This window comes from Thunnus thynnus, chromosome 4 (assembly GCF_963924715.1).
Source record: "Thunnus thynnus chromosome 4, fThuThy2.1, whole genome shotgun sequence".
In the NCBI taxonomy this organism is placed as follows: Eukaryota; Metazoa; Chordata; class Actinopteri; order Scombriformes; family Scombridae; genus Thunnus; species Thunnus thynnus.
Window position 1 is genome coordinate 24268227 of NC_089520.1, and position 12547 is coordinate 24280773.

Below are 12547 nucleotides of genomic sequence, written 5' to 3' on the forward strand. Positions count from 1 at the left end.
GTTACAGCATTTTTGACACTGCTTTGGCAAAAACATGATCTAAAGGTTTTGTTGTTTTGTTGTTGTTTTTTTTTTTTTTTTTTAAATGTAATGGCCTATTAGAAAGAAAATGTGGGTGTGCAGTATTTGGACAAAACCATACCTGCACCACTTTTTCACTTTCCTCAGCTATCTCTGAAAATGTAAGTAAAGGCGTCCAGAAAAACCAAAAGATATATAGTACCAGTCAAAAGTTTGGACACATGTAACCATTCAGGGGTTTTTTCTTATTTTTACTATTTTGGACATTGTAGAACAATACTAAAGACATCAAAACTATGAAATAACACATATGGAGTCATGTAGTAAACAAAAAAGTGTTAAACCAAAATATCTTTCATGTTTTAGATTCCTCAAAGTAGCCACTGTTTGCCTTGATGACAGCTTTGCACACTATTGACAATATCTGAACCAGTTTCATGAGGTCATCACCTGGAATGGTTTTCAATTAACAGGATGTTAATCCTGTTAATTTATTGGGATACAGCAAATAGGTCTATTCGACTAGAGTAATCCATATTATGGCAAGAACTGATCAACTAAGTAAAGAGAAACGACAGTCCATCATTACTTTAAGACATGAAGGTCAGTCAAATTTCAAGAATTTTGTAAATTTCTTCAAGAGTGGTCGCAAAAACCATCAAACACTGGCTCTCATGAGAAAGGAAGACCAAGAGTTACCTCTGCTGCTGAGGATAAGTTTGTTAGAGTTACCAGCCTCAGAAATGTCCAATTAACGGCACCTCAGATTAGAGCCCATGTCGGTGCTTCTCAGAGTTCAAATAGCAGACACATCTCAACATCAACTGTTCAGAGGAGACTGCATAAATCAGGCCTTCATGGTTGAAGTGCTACAAAGAAAGAAACCACTACTGAGGGGGACCAATAAGAAGAAGAGAATTGCTTGGACCAAGAAACACAAGGAAACGGACATTAGACCAGTGAAAATCTGTACTTTGGTCTGATGAGTCCAGATTTTAGATTTTTGATTTCCAACCATTGTGTCTTTGTGAGACGCAGAGAAGGTGAATGGATGGTATCTGCATGTGTGCTTCCCACCATCAAGCATGGAGGAGGAGGTGTGATGGTGTGGGGGGGTTTTGCTAGTGACTCTGTGGGCAACTTATTCAGAATTCAAGGTACACTTAACCAGCATGGCTGCCACAATATTCTGCAGAAACACGCCATCCAATCTGGTTTGTGCTTTGTGGGACCATCGTGGGGACAATGACCTAAAACACACCTCCAGGCTCTATTTGACCAAGAAGTACAGCGATGGAGTGCTAAATCAGATGACCTGGCCTCCACAATCACCTGACCTTAACCCAGCTGAGATGGTCTGGGATGAGTTGGACTGCAGAGTGAAGGAAAAGCAGCCAACAGGTGCTCAGCATATGTGGGAACTCCTTCAAGACTGTTGGAAAACCATTCCAGGTGACGACCTCATGAAGCTGAAAGAGATATTGCCAAGAGTGTGCGAAGCTGTCATCAAAGCAAAAGGTAGCTACTTTGAGGAATCTAAAATATGAAAGATATTTTGGTTTGTTTACTACATAATCCCATATGTGTTATTTCATAGTTTTACAGCCTTCAGTATTGTTCTACAATGTAGAAAATAGTAAAATAAAGAAAAAACTCTGAATATGTTGGTGTGTCCAAACCTTTGACTGGTACTGTTCATTGCTATTCTTTCTTGGGAAAGTTGGGAAAATTTGACACACATTTTTTTAGTCATCTAATCAAATTTTGACTGATTGTTTCAGAGTGTTGTTTAAATAAGCAGATGTGAGATGACTGCTGGTTTTTCAGAAGGAATTAAAACAAATTTTATAAAAATATGTTAATATATGAAGGAAATGTAACATCCTCCTGTAACATTGCATTTGAACATTTTAACACATTTCTACATTTCATTAAGTTACTTAGCAGATTTAAACTTTACATACAAATCATCAGCTTATAAATACAATGTATTGTGTGGTAGATTAAACTACCCGGTATGTAACAGGATATGAAGTAATTCAAATGAGCTCCACCTGAACCAGCTACAATTTTAAAATGTTGCTTAAACGTGAATGCATCAGCATTCATAAAACGACAGTTATATAATATGTATAATATACAACACTGCCTGCATAATAAAAACTTTTATTTTTGATACTTATGCTGTACTTTTCCTTGCGTAAGTTATAATTTTTCATGCAAAACTTTGACTAGCAGTTGTGTATTTTTACAGCCTTATATTGCAACTTGTAGGTAGCAGGTTTAAATCCTGTCAGTTTCCTTTGGATTTACTACATTTTACTGGTCAAGTTGTCTCTTTACTTTTCTTACTTTATCCCAAAAACATGAAAACATAGCTACACAACACAACTTGGGATTTGTCTGTGATTCATTGGAAACTGGTTTGAACACCTGTGATATGTTGATACAGTTGAATTGCAGCTCTGTATCTCCATCTAGTGTTAGACTGTAGTACATACAAGTAAGTTATTCAGACCCTCACAGTTTCTCTATAGTCTCAGTTTATTCAAAGAAGGCTGTGATGAATCCCACGTTAAATCCATTAATTTACCTCAAGGAATCTTGGAGTCTGGATCTGTATGCACACAGTGTTTTTGTTATTTCTTATGAATGGCAAATTGAACTTGATTAATTTTTTGCAATTGAAATATAACAAGTATACATCTGTAGGCTAAAAAGGGTCTTATCTGAACAGAGGCCCTATGGTGCAAAAAACATTTCAAAACATCTTTTGCAGCTTTCAGGCCACCGTAATTGAGTTTTAACTAATCACATAAAGTCATAGTGACTTCATGTCATGAAAAAGAGGAATTCATGATACATCCAGCATAATTGAGACATGCATTACGTAAGGATATTCTTTTGTACCCTTATTATAAAGTCTTGTAAAAATATCCATTTTTTAAAAAAAAAAATCATCATATTTCAAAAATGGGGGGAATCTATTCAGTTGGTTGCAATCTGCAACCTCACCGCTAGATGCCACTTAATCCTACACACTGCTCCTTTACAGTCATATGCATGCTTCTTGTAAGATGTTGTAAAACTGTCTGAGTTTGAAGTCCCAGAAAATCTGAATTGTCTATGTTTTTAATATTTGATTAATTTCAATCATTTACACTTAAAATATTGAAAGTAGTTGCTGTATAACATTTTGTAATGAAACACCTTTTCAGAAGAAACGTATCAAGTTCTCTATAATTTCATTTATTCTACAAATCCAACCAATCTGTGTTTTGCTTTTCCTCTTTCCTCAGAGAAGCACTTTGTGGATAAACATGAGGTCGAGCTGATCCAGTTGTGTTTTTTGTGCTTTTATTTTTATACTCCACTGTAATACAAAACATCATGTTGGGCTATTAGTGTAGTCTTCAGTTTGTGTTTTTTGGTGCTTTGTGTGTTTTTTCAAATAGAAAGAATTCAGTCTATTGTACTATGTATGATGAAAGCTTAAAGTTTGACGTCACTTTGGCAAAGTGATGTATGTATTTGTCTCAATAAAAAAGTCAACCTGCTGAAGTGTAATGATGACATCATGTTCTGAAGATCCTTTCTGACATGTGCAACTCTTTATGATGTCATGCAGACTGCTTACCTATCAAGGGACTAAACTCTGTAAGTTCCAAGCTGGAATCCCACAGAGACATATCTCTCAGTGAAACCAGAGCGTCCACTAGACAGAATCTACAGTTCGAGCACTACGAACACGACAATACTACAACTCCAACACCGCTACACCATCGGAATTACGGAGAAAATGGAGAATAGCAACATCTCAAGACCTGAGGTAAGAATTTTTCGACAGGAAATTCTTTTAGGCAAATTTTTTGATCTACTTATTTGGGCCAAACAAGTTTTTCTGATTTCTTCATCTTCTGTCTAAAGCTTGCACAAATATCATTGTGAATATTTTTCTAGATGAGGGATGGATTTTCAATAAACAACCCACATTGTGATATTCTAATATGTAGTTGGGTGCTGTGATATTTAATGTCACCATTGAGTGACTTTATTTAAGTGAAGTACAGAAAGTATATTTTAGTGTAGTTTGACAGACTGAAACTAAAGAAGACACATGTATTTAGTATTTGAGTGAGTAACGTATCTTGTTGCATGAAAATTGTAGTTGTTAAGGCTTCAAATAAAATATGAAGACTTTAAAACAATGAGAAATGCTCCATATACATATACTGTGCAGTGCATGTACATGCTGTTTTGAGAATAATCATTATCATTCAAGGTTTGTGTGGCAACAAATAAGAACAACTGTAAAATCATTTCTCACATTCAACTGTATAAATAAGTATAAAGACCTTCTGTCTTTTTGTGTGTATCCAAAGTTAGGATGGGACAGTATTTTTACCTGCATGTACATTTCTGTCTTTCAGACACTCACACAGCGCCAGGGCTCTGCCCGACTAAATGGTGCGGCCCATGACAGCCCAGCTGGAATGGAGAGGGAGAGCCCGCGCACTCCCAGCAAAGTCCTGCAGGCTCTGCGAAGAGCCCTGCTGGACTCCAAGAATGAAAACCAGCAGCTGGCTGAGGAGATGACTGCTCTGAAGGAGCAGATGGACAGCAGAGAGATGAGCTGGAGGAAGAAGCATCACGAGCTGCTTGAAGAAAAAGAGAATTTGGCCAAAACTCTGTTTCAGGCCAAAAACGACATCAAGGGCATGATGAATGCTGCGAAAGAGAGGCAACAGCACTTTGACAATCGGTGCAGGGAGATGGACTTAATAATGACACAAAAGGAGGAGGAAGTCCACTCTATGAAAAAGAAACTTCACCTCCAGAGACAGGAAATAACCAAGGTCATTAAACATTGGACAACTGAATATGACCAGGTTACTAAATTCTGGAAAGAGGAACATAACAAGATATCAGCGGCCTGCGAAAAGAAATCTGCAGAGCTGGAATCTTCATTTGAGCGGACAATCGCCAAATTACATGCAGAGTGGGAGAGCAGGTTTGTTTGTCAGGAGATGGCCGCCACTGACCTAAAAACGGTGCAGGAGGACCTGGAGCGAAAAGTGCGCCAGGTCACCCTCGAAAAGAGTGATCTGATAGCAACCATCAAGGAAAATAAGAAGGCTCTCTTTGACAATATGGTAAAAATAAGCCAGAAAGAGGTGGCCCTAAGGAAGAATGACACGGATTGGAGAGCAAAATATGACGCTCTAGAACATCAGTTCGCAGTGAAGCAGACCAGCTCCGAGAAATTGCAGCAAGAAATTGAAGATGAGTGGCGCCGGAAGTCAAGACAAATGGAGGAGGACATCAAGCTCCTGATGCAAAAAAATGCTGAACTTCAGGTACGTCACATCAGCTGATCATTTTGATTTAATAATAACCTGTTGGATTGACTTTGTTTTAGATTTAACCTTTAGACACACAAAATACTGAATTATATGCTGTCGCTGTCTTTTCAGGAGCTGGCCAGTAAAAGTGATAAGGAGAAGAAAAAAATGAGGAAGGAGGAAAAGAAGGCTCAGAAAGAAACAGAGAAGAGGCTGAAGAAGGAGAGGAAAGAGGAGGAGGAGAGAGAGAAGAGAGAGAAAAATGAACATGAGAGGAAGGAGAAGGAGAGATTGAAGAATGAAAAGAAAGAGCAGGAGGAGAGGCAGAAGAAAGACAAGAAGGAGCAGAAGGAGAAGGAGGAGCGGGAGAAGAAAGAGAAAAAGGAACATGAGAGGAAGGAGAAAGAGAGATTGAAGAACGAAAAGAAAGAGAAGGAGGAGAGGGAAAAGAAGGAGAAGAAGGAGAGGAAGGACAAAGAAAAGAGAGAAAAGAAAGAAAAGAAGGAAAGAGACAAGAAAGAAAAGGAGAGAGGGGCAACTTCCTCTTTCTCTTCCTAATCTCCCCCAACCCCTCCTCGTCCCTTCAGCCCTACGCCCCCAAACCATGCTAACCTCCACCCAACTCCAACTCCTTACCACCTCCTCCATCCAGACTCCCCCCATCTCATCATCTCATCCCCCATCTCCATCCATCCATCCATCCATCCACTCTTTGTCTCCCTCCTTCTCTCTCCTCTACAAGGGCAACATGGTGGACCAGTAATAAAGACCTAATCTCTCCCAACTGCTCGTCCCTTCAGCTCTACCACCCCAACCATGCCAACCTCCACACAACTCTTTACCACTTACCACCTCCTCCATCCAGACTCCCCCCATCTCCATCCATCCATCCATCCATCCACCCTTTGTCTCCCTCCTTCTCTCTCCTCTACAAGGGCAACATGGTGGACCAGTAATAAAGACCTAATCTCTCCCAACTGCTCGTCCCTTCAGCTCTACCACCCCAACCATGACAACCTCCACACAACTCTTTACCACTTACCACCTCCTCCATCTTCCCTCCATCCAGACTCCCCATCTCATCATGCCAACCACCCATCCATCCACCCTCTGTCTCCCTCCCTCTCTCCTCTACAAGGGCAACTCAGGGGACCAGTACTCAGCTCTGCAGCCTCACAGAAAGAAGAAGCTGCTGTCTTCTTTCTGTGAGGCTGCAGGTAAACTAATCATACTGTCAATATAAATGTGACAAGAGAGGCCCTACCGGTCAAGGCAGATGGCCGCCCACCTAGAGCCCGGTTCTGCTTGAGGTTTTCTTCCATTCAAAGGGGAGTTTTTCCTTACCGCTGTCGCCAAGTGCTTGCTCATGGGGGAATTGTTGGGTCTCTGTAAATTAAAGAGTACGGTCTAGACCTGATCTGTGAAAAGTGCCCTGAGATAACTTTTCTCATGATTTGGTCAAATATCAATAAAATTGAATTGAATTGAATTGAATTGAATTGAATTGAATTGAAAGGTTCTTTATGCAAAACTAGTTGATATTAGAAAAAAAATTACATGACAATAAACTTTTCGTTTTGGTTCTACTTGATCTGCTTAATTGCATTGAATTACTGTCACAAGAGCTCACTCAAAGCATTCTTCAAGGTTCACATCAAGGAGCATTCATTCCTCCTCCTCTTCATCATCTATCGGGTTCATACACTTCACAGAAGTAATAAATGGTCCTCAAACCTTTTCAAACGAATTCTGTTTTCTTTTTGTTACATAAGTATTCTTTGGTCTGCTAGTCGTTTTCCAGAACAGTGCAATTATTCTTTTGGCATGAGAGCCGGAAACAAAACTTCCTATCTTTGTAAGCCAACCTGAAGTTACAAGCTACAAATGACAAGTTTTACAAGACTACAAGAAGACGAATTTTGACCCTGTTTTTACGGCTGATTCCGACTGGTCAAACGTAGAGTTAATCTGTCCAATCAGAGGGCAGATGGTTCTGGTTGATCATACTGTCAATAAAAATGTGACAGGAAAGTTTTTTCCAGTGCAAAAATAGTTGCCAGTAGGCTAGTAGGATAAATTCAGGGCCGGCCCGTGGCATAGGCCACATAGGCAGTGGCCAATAGAGGGAGGGGGCACCAATTGAGTGGGAAGTGGGTTTTTTGTGTTTTTTCTTACCAACAGGTATGCTTTTATACAGCTTTTGGAAATACATATATGTTCTCCCTTCTTAATGGTTTTTCTGTCTTTTTCCCCATTAATTTACATGGGTTTTCATCTGGTCTGATTTTTCCAAAGCTTTACTGTTCAGTCAGTTTTTGCACAATAGCCACCAAACTTCATGTGCTACCTCAGGCAATGCCACCAAACACTCACTGAGTGACACCTTGACCCCCACTTGCCTTTTTGTCACAGTCTAATTTGAAAGAGAAAATTTCTCTGTGTTTTGAAATAACTGACTTGACCTTTTGTTCTTTATAATCATATTGAGTATATGTATGCAAAACAGAGCATGACCTGGATTAGGTCTTTAACACTGGATTTGGAAATGGTTGTTAGAGACTCCATCTGTGTCACTACAAGGCTAATAGCCAATTGCCCGTGTTGGTATTAAAGCTAAGGGTGGGTGGGTGGCAGTGCTGGAGTGGGTGTGGATTAGGGGCCCAATTTGGAAAACTTTGTCCCCCAGTCCATAATTCCTAATGGCTGGCCTGCTCTGGGAGGACTTTGTCTGGGATGGGGGTACCATTGTGGTTGATTTTAGTGTGAATTCATATCTGAAGTTCTTGGACAGGAGGTTGCACCTTTTTGGGGGCTCTGATCTCAATCTTTTGGGGCTTCAGTCTTTTCACTATAGGGCACCAACATATTCAGGGCCGGAACTGGATGAATGTAGATGTTTTGTTGTTGAGTTTTCTGATTTGTTAATGTGTTTTGTTTTTTCGTTTTCTAAAATGTGTTTTTGTTTTGTTGTTGTTTCTGACTTGTTAATGAGTTTCTGTTGTGTTTTGCACATCAGGGCCAATGTAGAATAGCCAACGTTTTATATCAAAGAGACAACAAAAAATAAAAGAAAGAAAAACAATAAAATCTCACTAAAACAAAAGAAAGTGATGAAGTCATCTATACCCTTACGAGTGAAAGGAGACCTGGTTGCCATCTGTCCAGGCTCGCACTGTGTCACTCTATTCTGCGGATCTTTTAACCATTAATCATTCATTATATGAGGACCGCAGCCTCCCCTGGAGAGAAAACACTCTGCCTGCTGATACAGAGGTTATAAATAACCATCCACTCCCCTGAACACTAGAGAAAAACATCAGTGCTGCTGGTATCCAACAGTTTATAGACTATTGTCTTCTGTGGGGAAGAGAAAGGGGAGCGCGCTTCTCTCACACAGGTGTGTTTTCAGGAGCTGTCCGTGGTTCTGAATACAACGAGACTTCAGAGAAACTTATTCAACGTCTCATTCGTATTTGATCCAGCACTCCACCACAGTAAAAATGGCTTATTTTTAAATGACTACTAGGTAAACAGGGGGGTGAAAGGCTGTTTGGTCACTTTTTCACTCTTTAACAGGAAAGGAAGAGAGTAAATCCAGGCAAAGGAGTTTTTTTGTTCACTTCTTTAACTTTTTAGACTATCCAGGAGGTGACAGTTAAAGGTCCCTCTCTCTCGCCATGCTCCCTGCTCAGGAAGCAGCCAAAATCTACCACACCAACTACGTGCGCAACGCCCGGGCTGTAGGCGTGCTGTGGACGGTTTTCACCATCACCTTCGCCGTCATCACCGTGGTGGTGTTCATCCAGCCCTACTGGATCGGAGACAGCGTCAACACCCCGCAGGCCGGATACTTCGGCCTCTTCCACTACTGCATCGGGAACGCGCTCACCTCGGAGCTCACCTGCAAAGGGAGCGCGCTGGACTTCGGCTCCATCCCGTCCGGCGCCTTCAAGACTGCCATGTTCTTCGTCGGGATCTCTATGCTGCTGGTGGTGGGCAGCATCGTCTGCTTCAGCCTCTTCTTCTTCTGCAACGCGGGCAGCGTCTATAAGATCTGCGCCTGGATGCAGCTGGCCTCCAGTGAGCACAGTCTGACCAAAGTTTGGCAGCAGCTGCACATTAGGAAGTTACTGCAAGATGTGGCTTACATACCTTAGACCTATGAGAACATACTATGCTTGTGCATGTTATCTTACATTATGGCACTTTCTATAACATTATGATGAGGCAGTATATGCTTAAGCGTTATAATCCTACAGTATGCTGTGTTTTTGTACATAAAATTAATGGGAAATGTCAAATGCAAAACTTAAGTATGCAGTTCACTAATTATAAACAAATACATAAACTTTGTATATTCAAAAAACAAAGCATTATGACAATGGATAGGTTATAGGTTGTATCTGTGTCTGTTCTGCATGCCCAAAAAATTCCAGGACCCCAGCATACAATAATATATGTAATATCACACTAGGAGGAGGAGTTTTATTCCTAGACTACACTAGTTCATTTAACCTTTAACCTTTCCCAATATGCCTAATTTTATTTAAAAAAGCATGGTCTCTCACTAAATTCAAATGACTTTATTGACCAAAAGCAAGTTTTAAAGGACTTCACATAGACAAAAAAGGTCTATTTTATTATAGGTCAAACCAATTACAAATCCTGCGGCAGAAAAATTAAAAGAGCATTATGCAGGAAAGATATAACGCCAAACAAAATCTAAGCAGGGTGAGGACACCAACACTAACCTTATACCCCAGCCTTAATTTGCTCTCCTTTCTATCTTCTTGAGGACACTTGAGAGGTGGGAAGAGGTGTGCAGTTGCATAATAGAAGTTGGACGGTGCACTGACAAATCCAAGAAACACCAAGTCTAGATTAAGTAAAAAAGAAAGAAACATTTCAATGTTTTCCTCTAACAGACAGAAATGAAACTCTCATCGTGTGTACTGAGGAAACGTAGGGACCCAGAACACAATCCTCAAAAGGCTCCAGTTATTAGACCTGAAACATGAGGCAGCTTGTGAACAGATGTAGCTAGAAGTGAAAGGTCGAGCCTGTATGAAAGAAATAATGAGATTAACCTGGAGGTGTGCTGTTACACCTTCACTGTCCCTTCCTCCTCTTCGTACGCCTCACATCTGCTGTTCAGTGTGTGTCTGTATATTAAAGAAATACTTAAATATTCATTTTTAATCATGTACAGTTTGACCTATGCTTGACCTATATTTGTTTTTGGATGATATCAACATTTTACTTGCTGATTTCTTAGTAAGCTCATGAGAAGCTGCAGTTTAATTATTTTCTATCTTGAAATGAGACTTGGAGAAAGTGAGCGTGAGAACTTTGGGAGTCAGTGAAGGTAAACCAGTGTGTGAGGCTCAGAAAGTGAAAGTGAGACGTGTGTGATTGTGTGTTAATGTTTCACCTTGTCACCTGATAGTTCACATGGCTCTAAACAGGGTGGCGGGATGGCACGAGGCCGGCTGTCAGTCTGAGGAGTCAATAATGGATGAACAAGTTAATCTCATGGAGTTGGGATGCTCTGGAGTTGCTAGGCAACACACTTGAATGAGTGCAGTGTGTAGACTTTATTTCTCTGGTGGCTCCTCTGTCTGTTTGGTTGGTTGTTTGTGATTTTAACTTAACAGAGCTGCAAGATGCTCTTTTCCCAGTTAACATGTCACTAATAAAAATCAAACACACAGTTTGACAGGTTTACCACATCAAAATTGTGGAGTTTGTGGATTTGAAAAAATCAAAGCCTAAAATGTTTTTAAAATGAATGACTGATGAAAGAAGTCCTTGATTTAAACTAAAATATAGCACCAGAAGTTCTTAGTGTGCCTCTATGACCTTCTCTCCACCCTACAATCAACATTTAATATCATAAAGAAAACATTGTGATAGAAATTTTAATTAAAATAAATTTCACTACATCATCAGATATCTTATCCTTAAACACTTTAAAAAAAAAAAAAAAAAAAGCCCTTAAATTTGAGCATCACCACCCTGTTCCTCTCTCTCTCTCCCTCTCTCAGGTACGTGCATGGTGATTGGCTGTATGATCTATCCTGACGGCTGGGACTCAGAGCCAGTGAAGCGCATGTGTGGCCAGCGGACAGACAAATACACGCTGGGCAACTGCACGGTGCGCTGGGCCTACATCCTGGCCATCATCAGCATCATGGACTCGCTCGTCCTCTCCTTCCTGGCCTTCAGCCTGGGCAACCGGCAGGACAAGCTGCTGCCCGAGGACTTCCAGGTGGAGGAAAAAGGTACCAGATTGGAGGGATGGTGGCAAAACGGTGGGACGTGGGAGGAGGAGACAGGCTGGACAATGATATTTAGATGGAGAGAAGTAAAAGAGATACAGATTCAGATGAGAGGTGGACAGCAGGGAATTAGCAGGAGGAGAGTTAAAGGTTTCAGTGGGGGTGGTGTAAGAGTTGTCTGGGGGTAAAATGAGGTGAAGCAGAGACTGGGCAACCTTGAAATGTCAAGGACCTCTGTGTTGAAGCTCTGAGGTTTGAATAAACTAAGAGCAAAATGATCAAAAACATTGCCTGAGCTGATGATTACATCACCTCATCTTTTTTTTTTTAGTAATGCTGTTTTTCTCTCAACTACAGATAATGCCTAGACCCCCTGTGGACAGCAGAGGGAAGAGATGGATCAGACTTTAAGAGGACTGACAAGGCTTCAGGACGATTAATCAGAATCTACAAATAATTTACAAGAAGTTCATCCTGTTCTCAAAACATCTCCACCTCCAGCTCCAACCTTAAGTCTTATCTAAATGTTATTTTGAATGAAAACAACTGGATTCATATTCTGTGGACTTTGGTTTCAGGCATTTTCTCATTAGAAGTTATCCATGCAGAGCAGAAGCACACTGTCCTAACTGACAGCATTACATTTTTTTTTTAATAATCATGTCAATATTTGTATGTATTTGACAAGCAAATAAATAGTGTTGTGTTCAAGGACTATTGGAGAGCATTTTGGTGCAACATCCCAAAACATGATTTCATCAGCCCTCAAAATAACCTGATGAATCTGTTGCCTCTAAATATGAATAAAATCTTCCTGTCGAATATCTGACATCACTATTTTACTCCTACTGTATCTGCTTTCTGGATGTTCTTATAATGTATTAGGTAAATGATGTGTTAAAAAAA

General features: G+C 40.3%; 2 protein-coding genes across 2 annotated transcripts; both read left to right on the forward strand.

Moving 5' to 3' along the window:
• Positions 1–3304: 3304 nt before the first annotated feature.
• On the forward strand, positions 3305–6954 carry LOC137181792 (DNA ligase 1-like). Its single transcript, XM_067587793.1, has 3 exons — positions 3305–3850; positions 4452–5378; positions 5496–6954. The coding sequence occupies exons 1-3, from the start codon at positions 3821–3823 to the stop codon at positions 5919–5921; spliced, it is 1383 nt and encodes a 460-aa protein (XP_067443894.1). The 5' UTR covers positions 3305–3820; the 3' UTR covers positions 5922–6954.
• Positions 6955–8637: 1683 nt separating this feature from the next.
• On the forward strand, positions 8638–12545 carry lhfpl5a (LHFPL tetraspan subfamily member 5a). The gene is made up of 3 exons (XM_067587800.1): positions 8638–9443; positions 11408–11644; positions 11999–12545. The coding sequence occupies exons 1-3, from the start codon at positions 9041–9043 to the stop codon at positions 12007–12009; spliced, it is 651 nt and encodes a 216-aa protein (XP_067443901.1). The 5' UTR covers positions 8638–9040; the 3' UTR covers positions 12010–12545.
• Positions 12546–12547: the final 2 nt, after the last annotated feature.

What these genes read in the sequence shown, in the direction of transcription:
- lhfpl5a (XM_067587800.1), top strand. Translation starts at nt 9,041, where the DNA reads ATGCTCCCTGCTCAGGAAGCAGCCAAAATCTACCACACCAACTACGTG. An exon ending in CTGGATGCAGCTGGCCTCCA is followed by an intron (nt 9,444 to 11,407) that starts GTGAGCACAGTC and finishes TCCCTCTCTCAG; the next exon opens with GTACGTGCATGGTGATTGGC.
- LOC137181792 (XM_067587793.1), top strand. Translation starts at nt 3,821, where the DNA reads ATGGAGAATAGCAACATCTCAAGACCTGAG. An exon ending in GCAACATCTCAAGACCTGAG is followed by an intron (nt 3,851 to 4,451) that starts GTAAGAATTTTT and finishes TCTGTCTTTCAG; the next exon opens with ACACTCACACAGCGCCAGGG. An exon ending in AAAAAAATGCTGAACTTCAG is followed by an intron (nt 5,379 to 5,495) that starts GTACGTCACATC and finishes CTGTCTTTTCAG; the next exon opens with GAGCTGGCCAGTAAAAGTGA.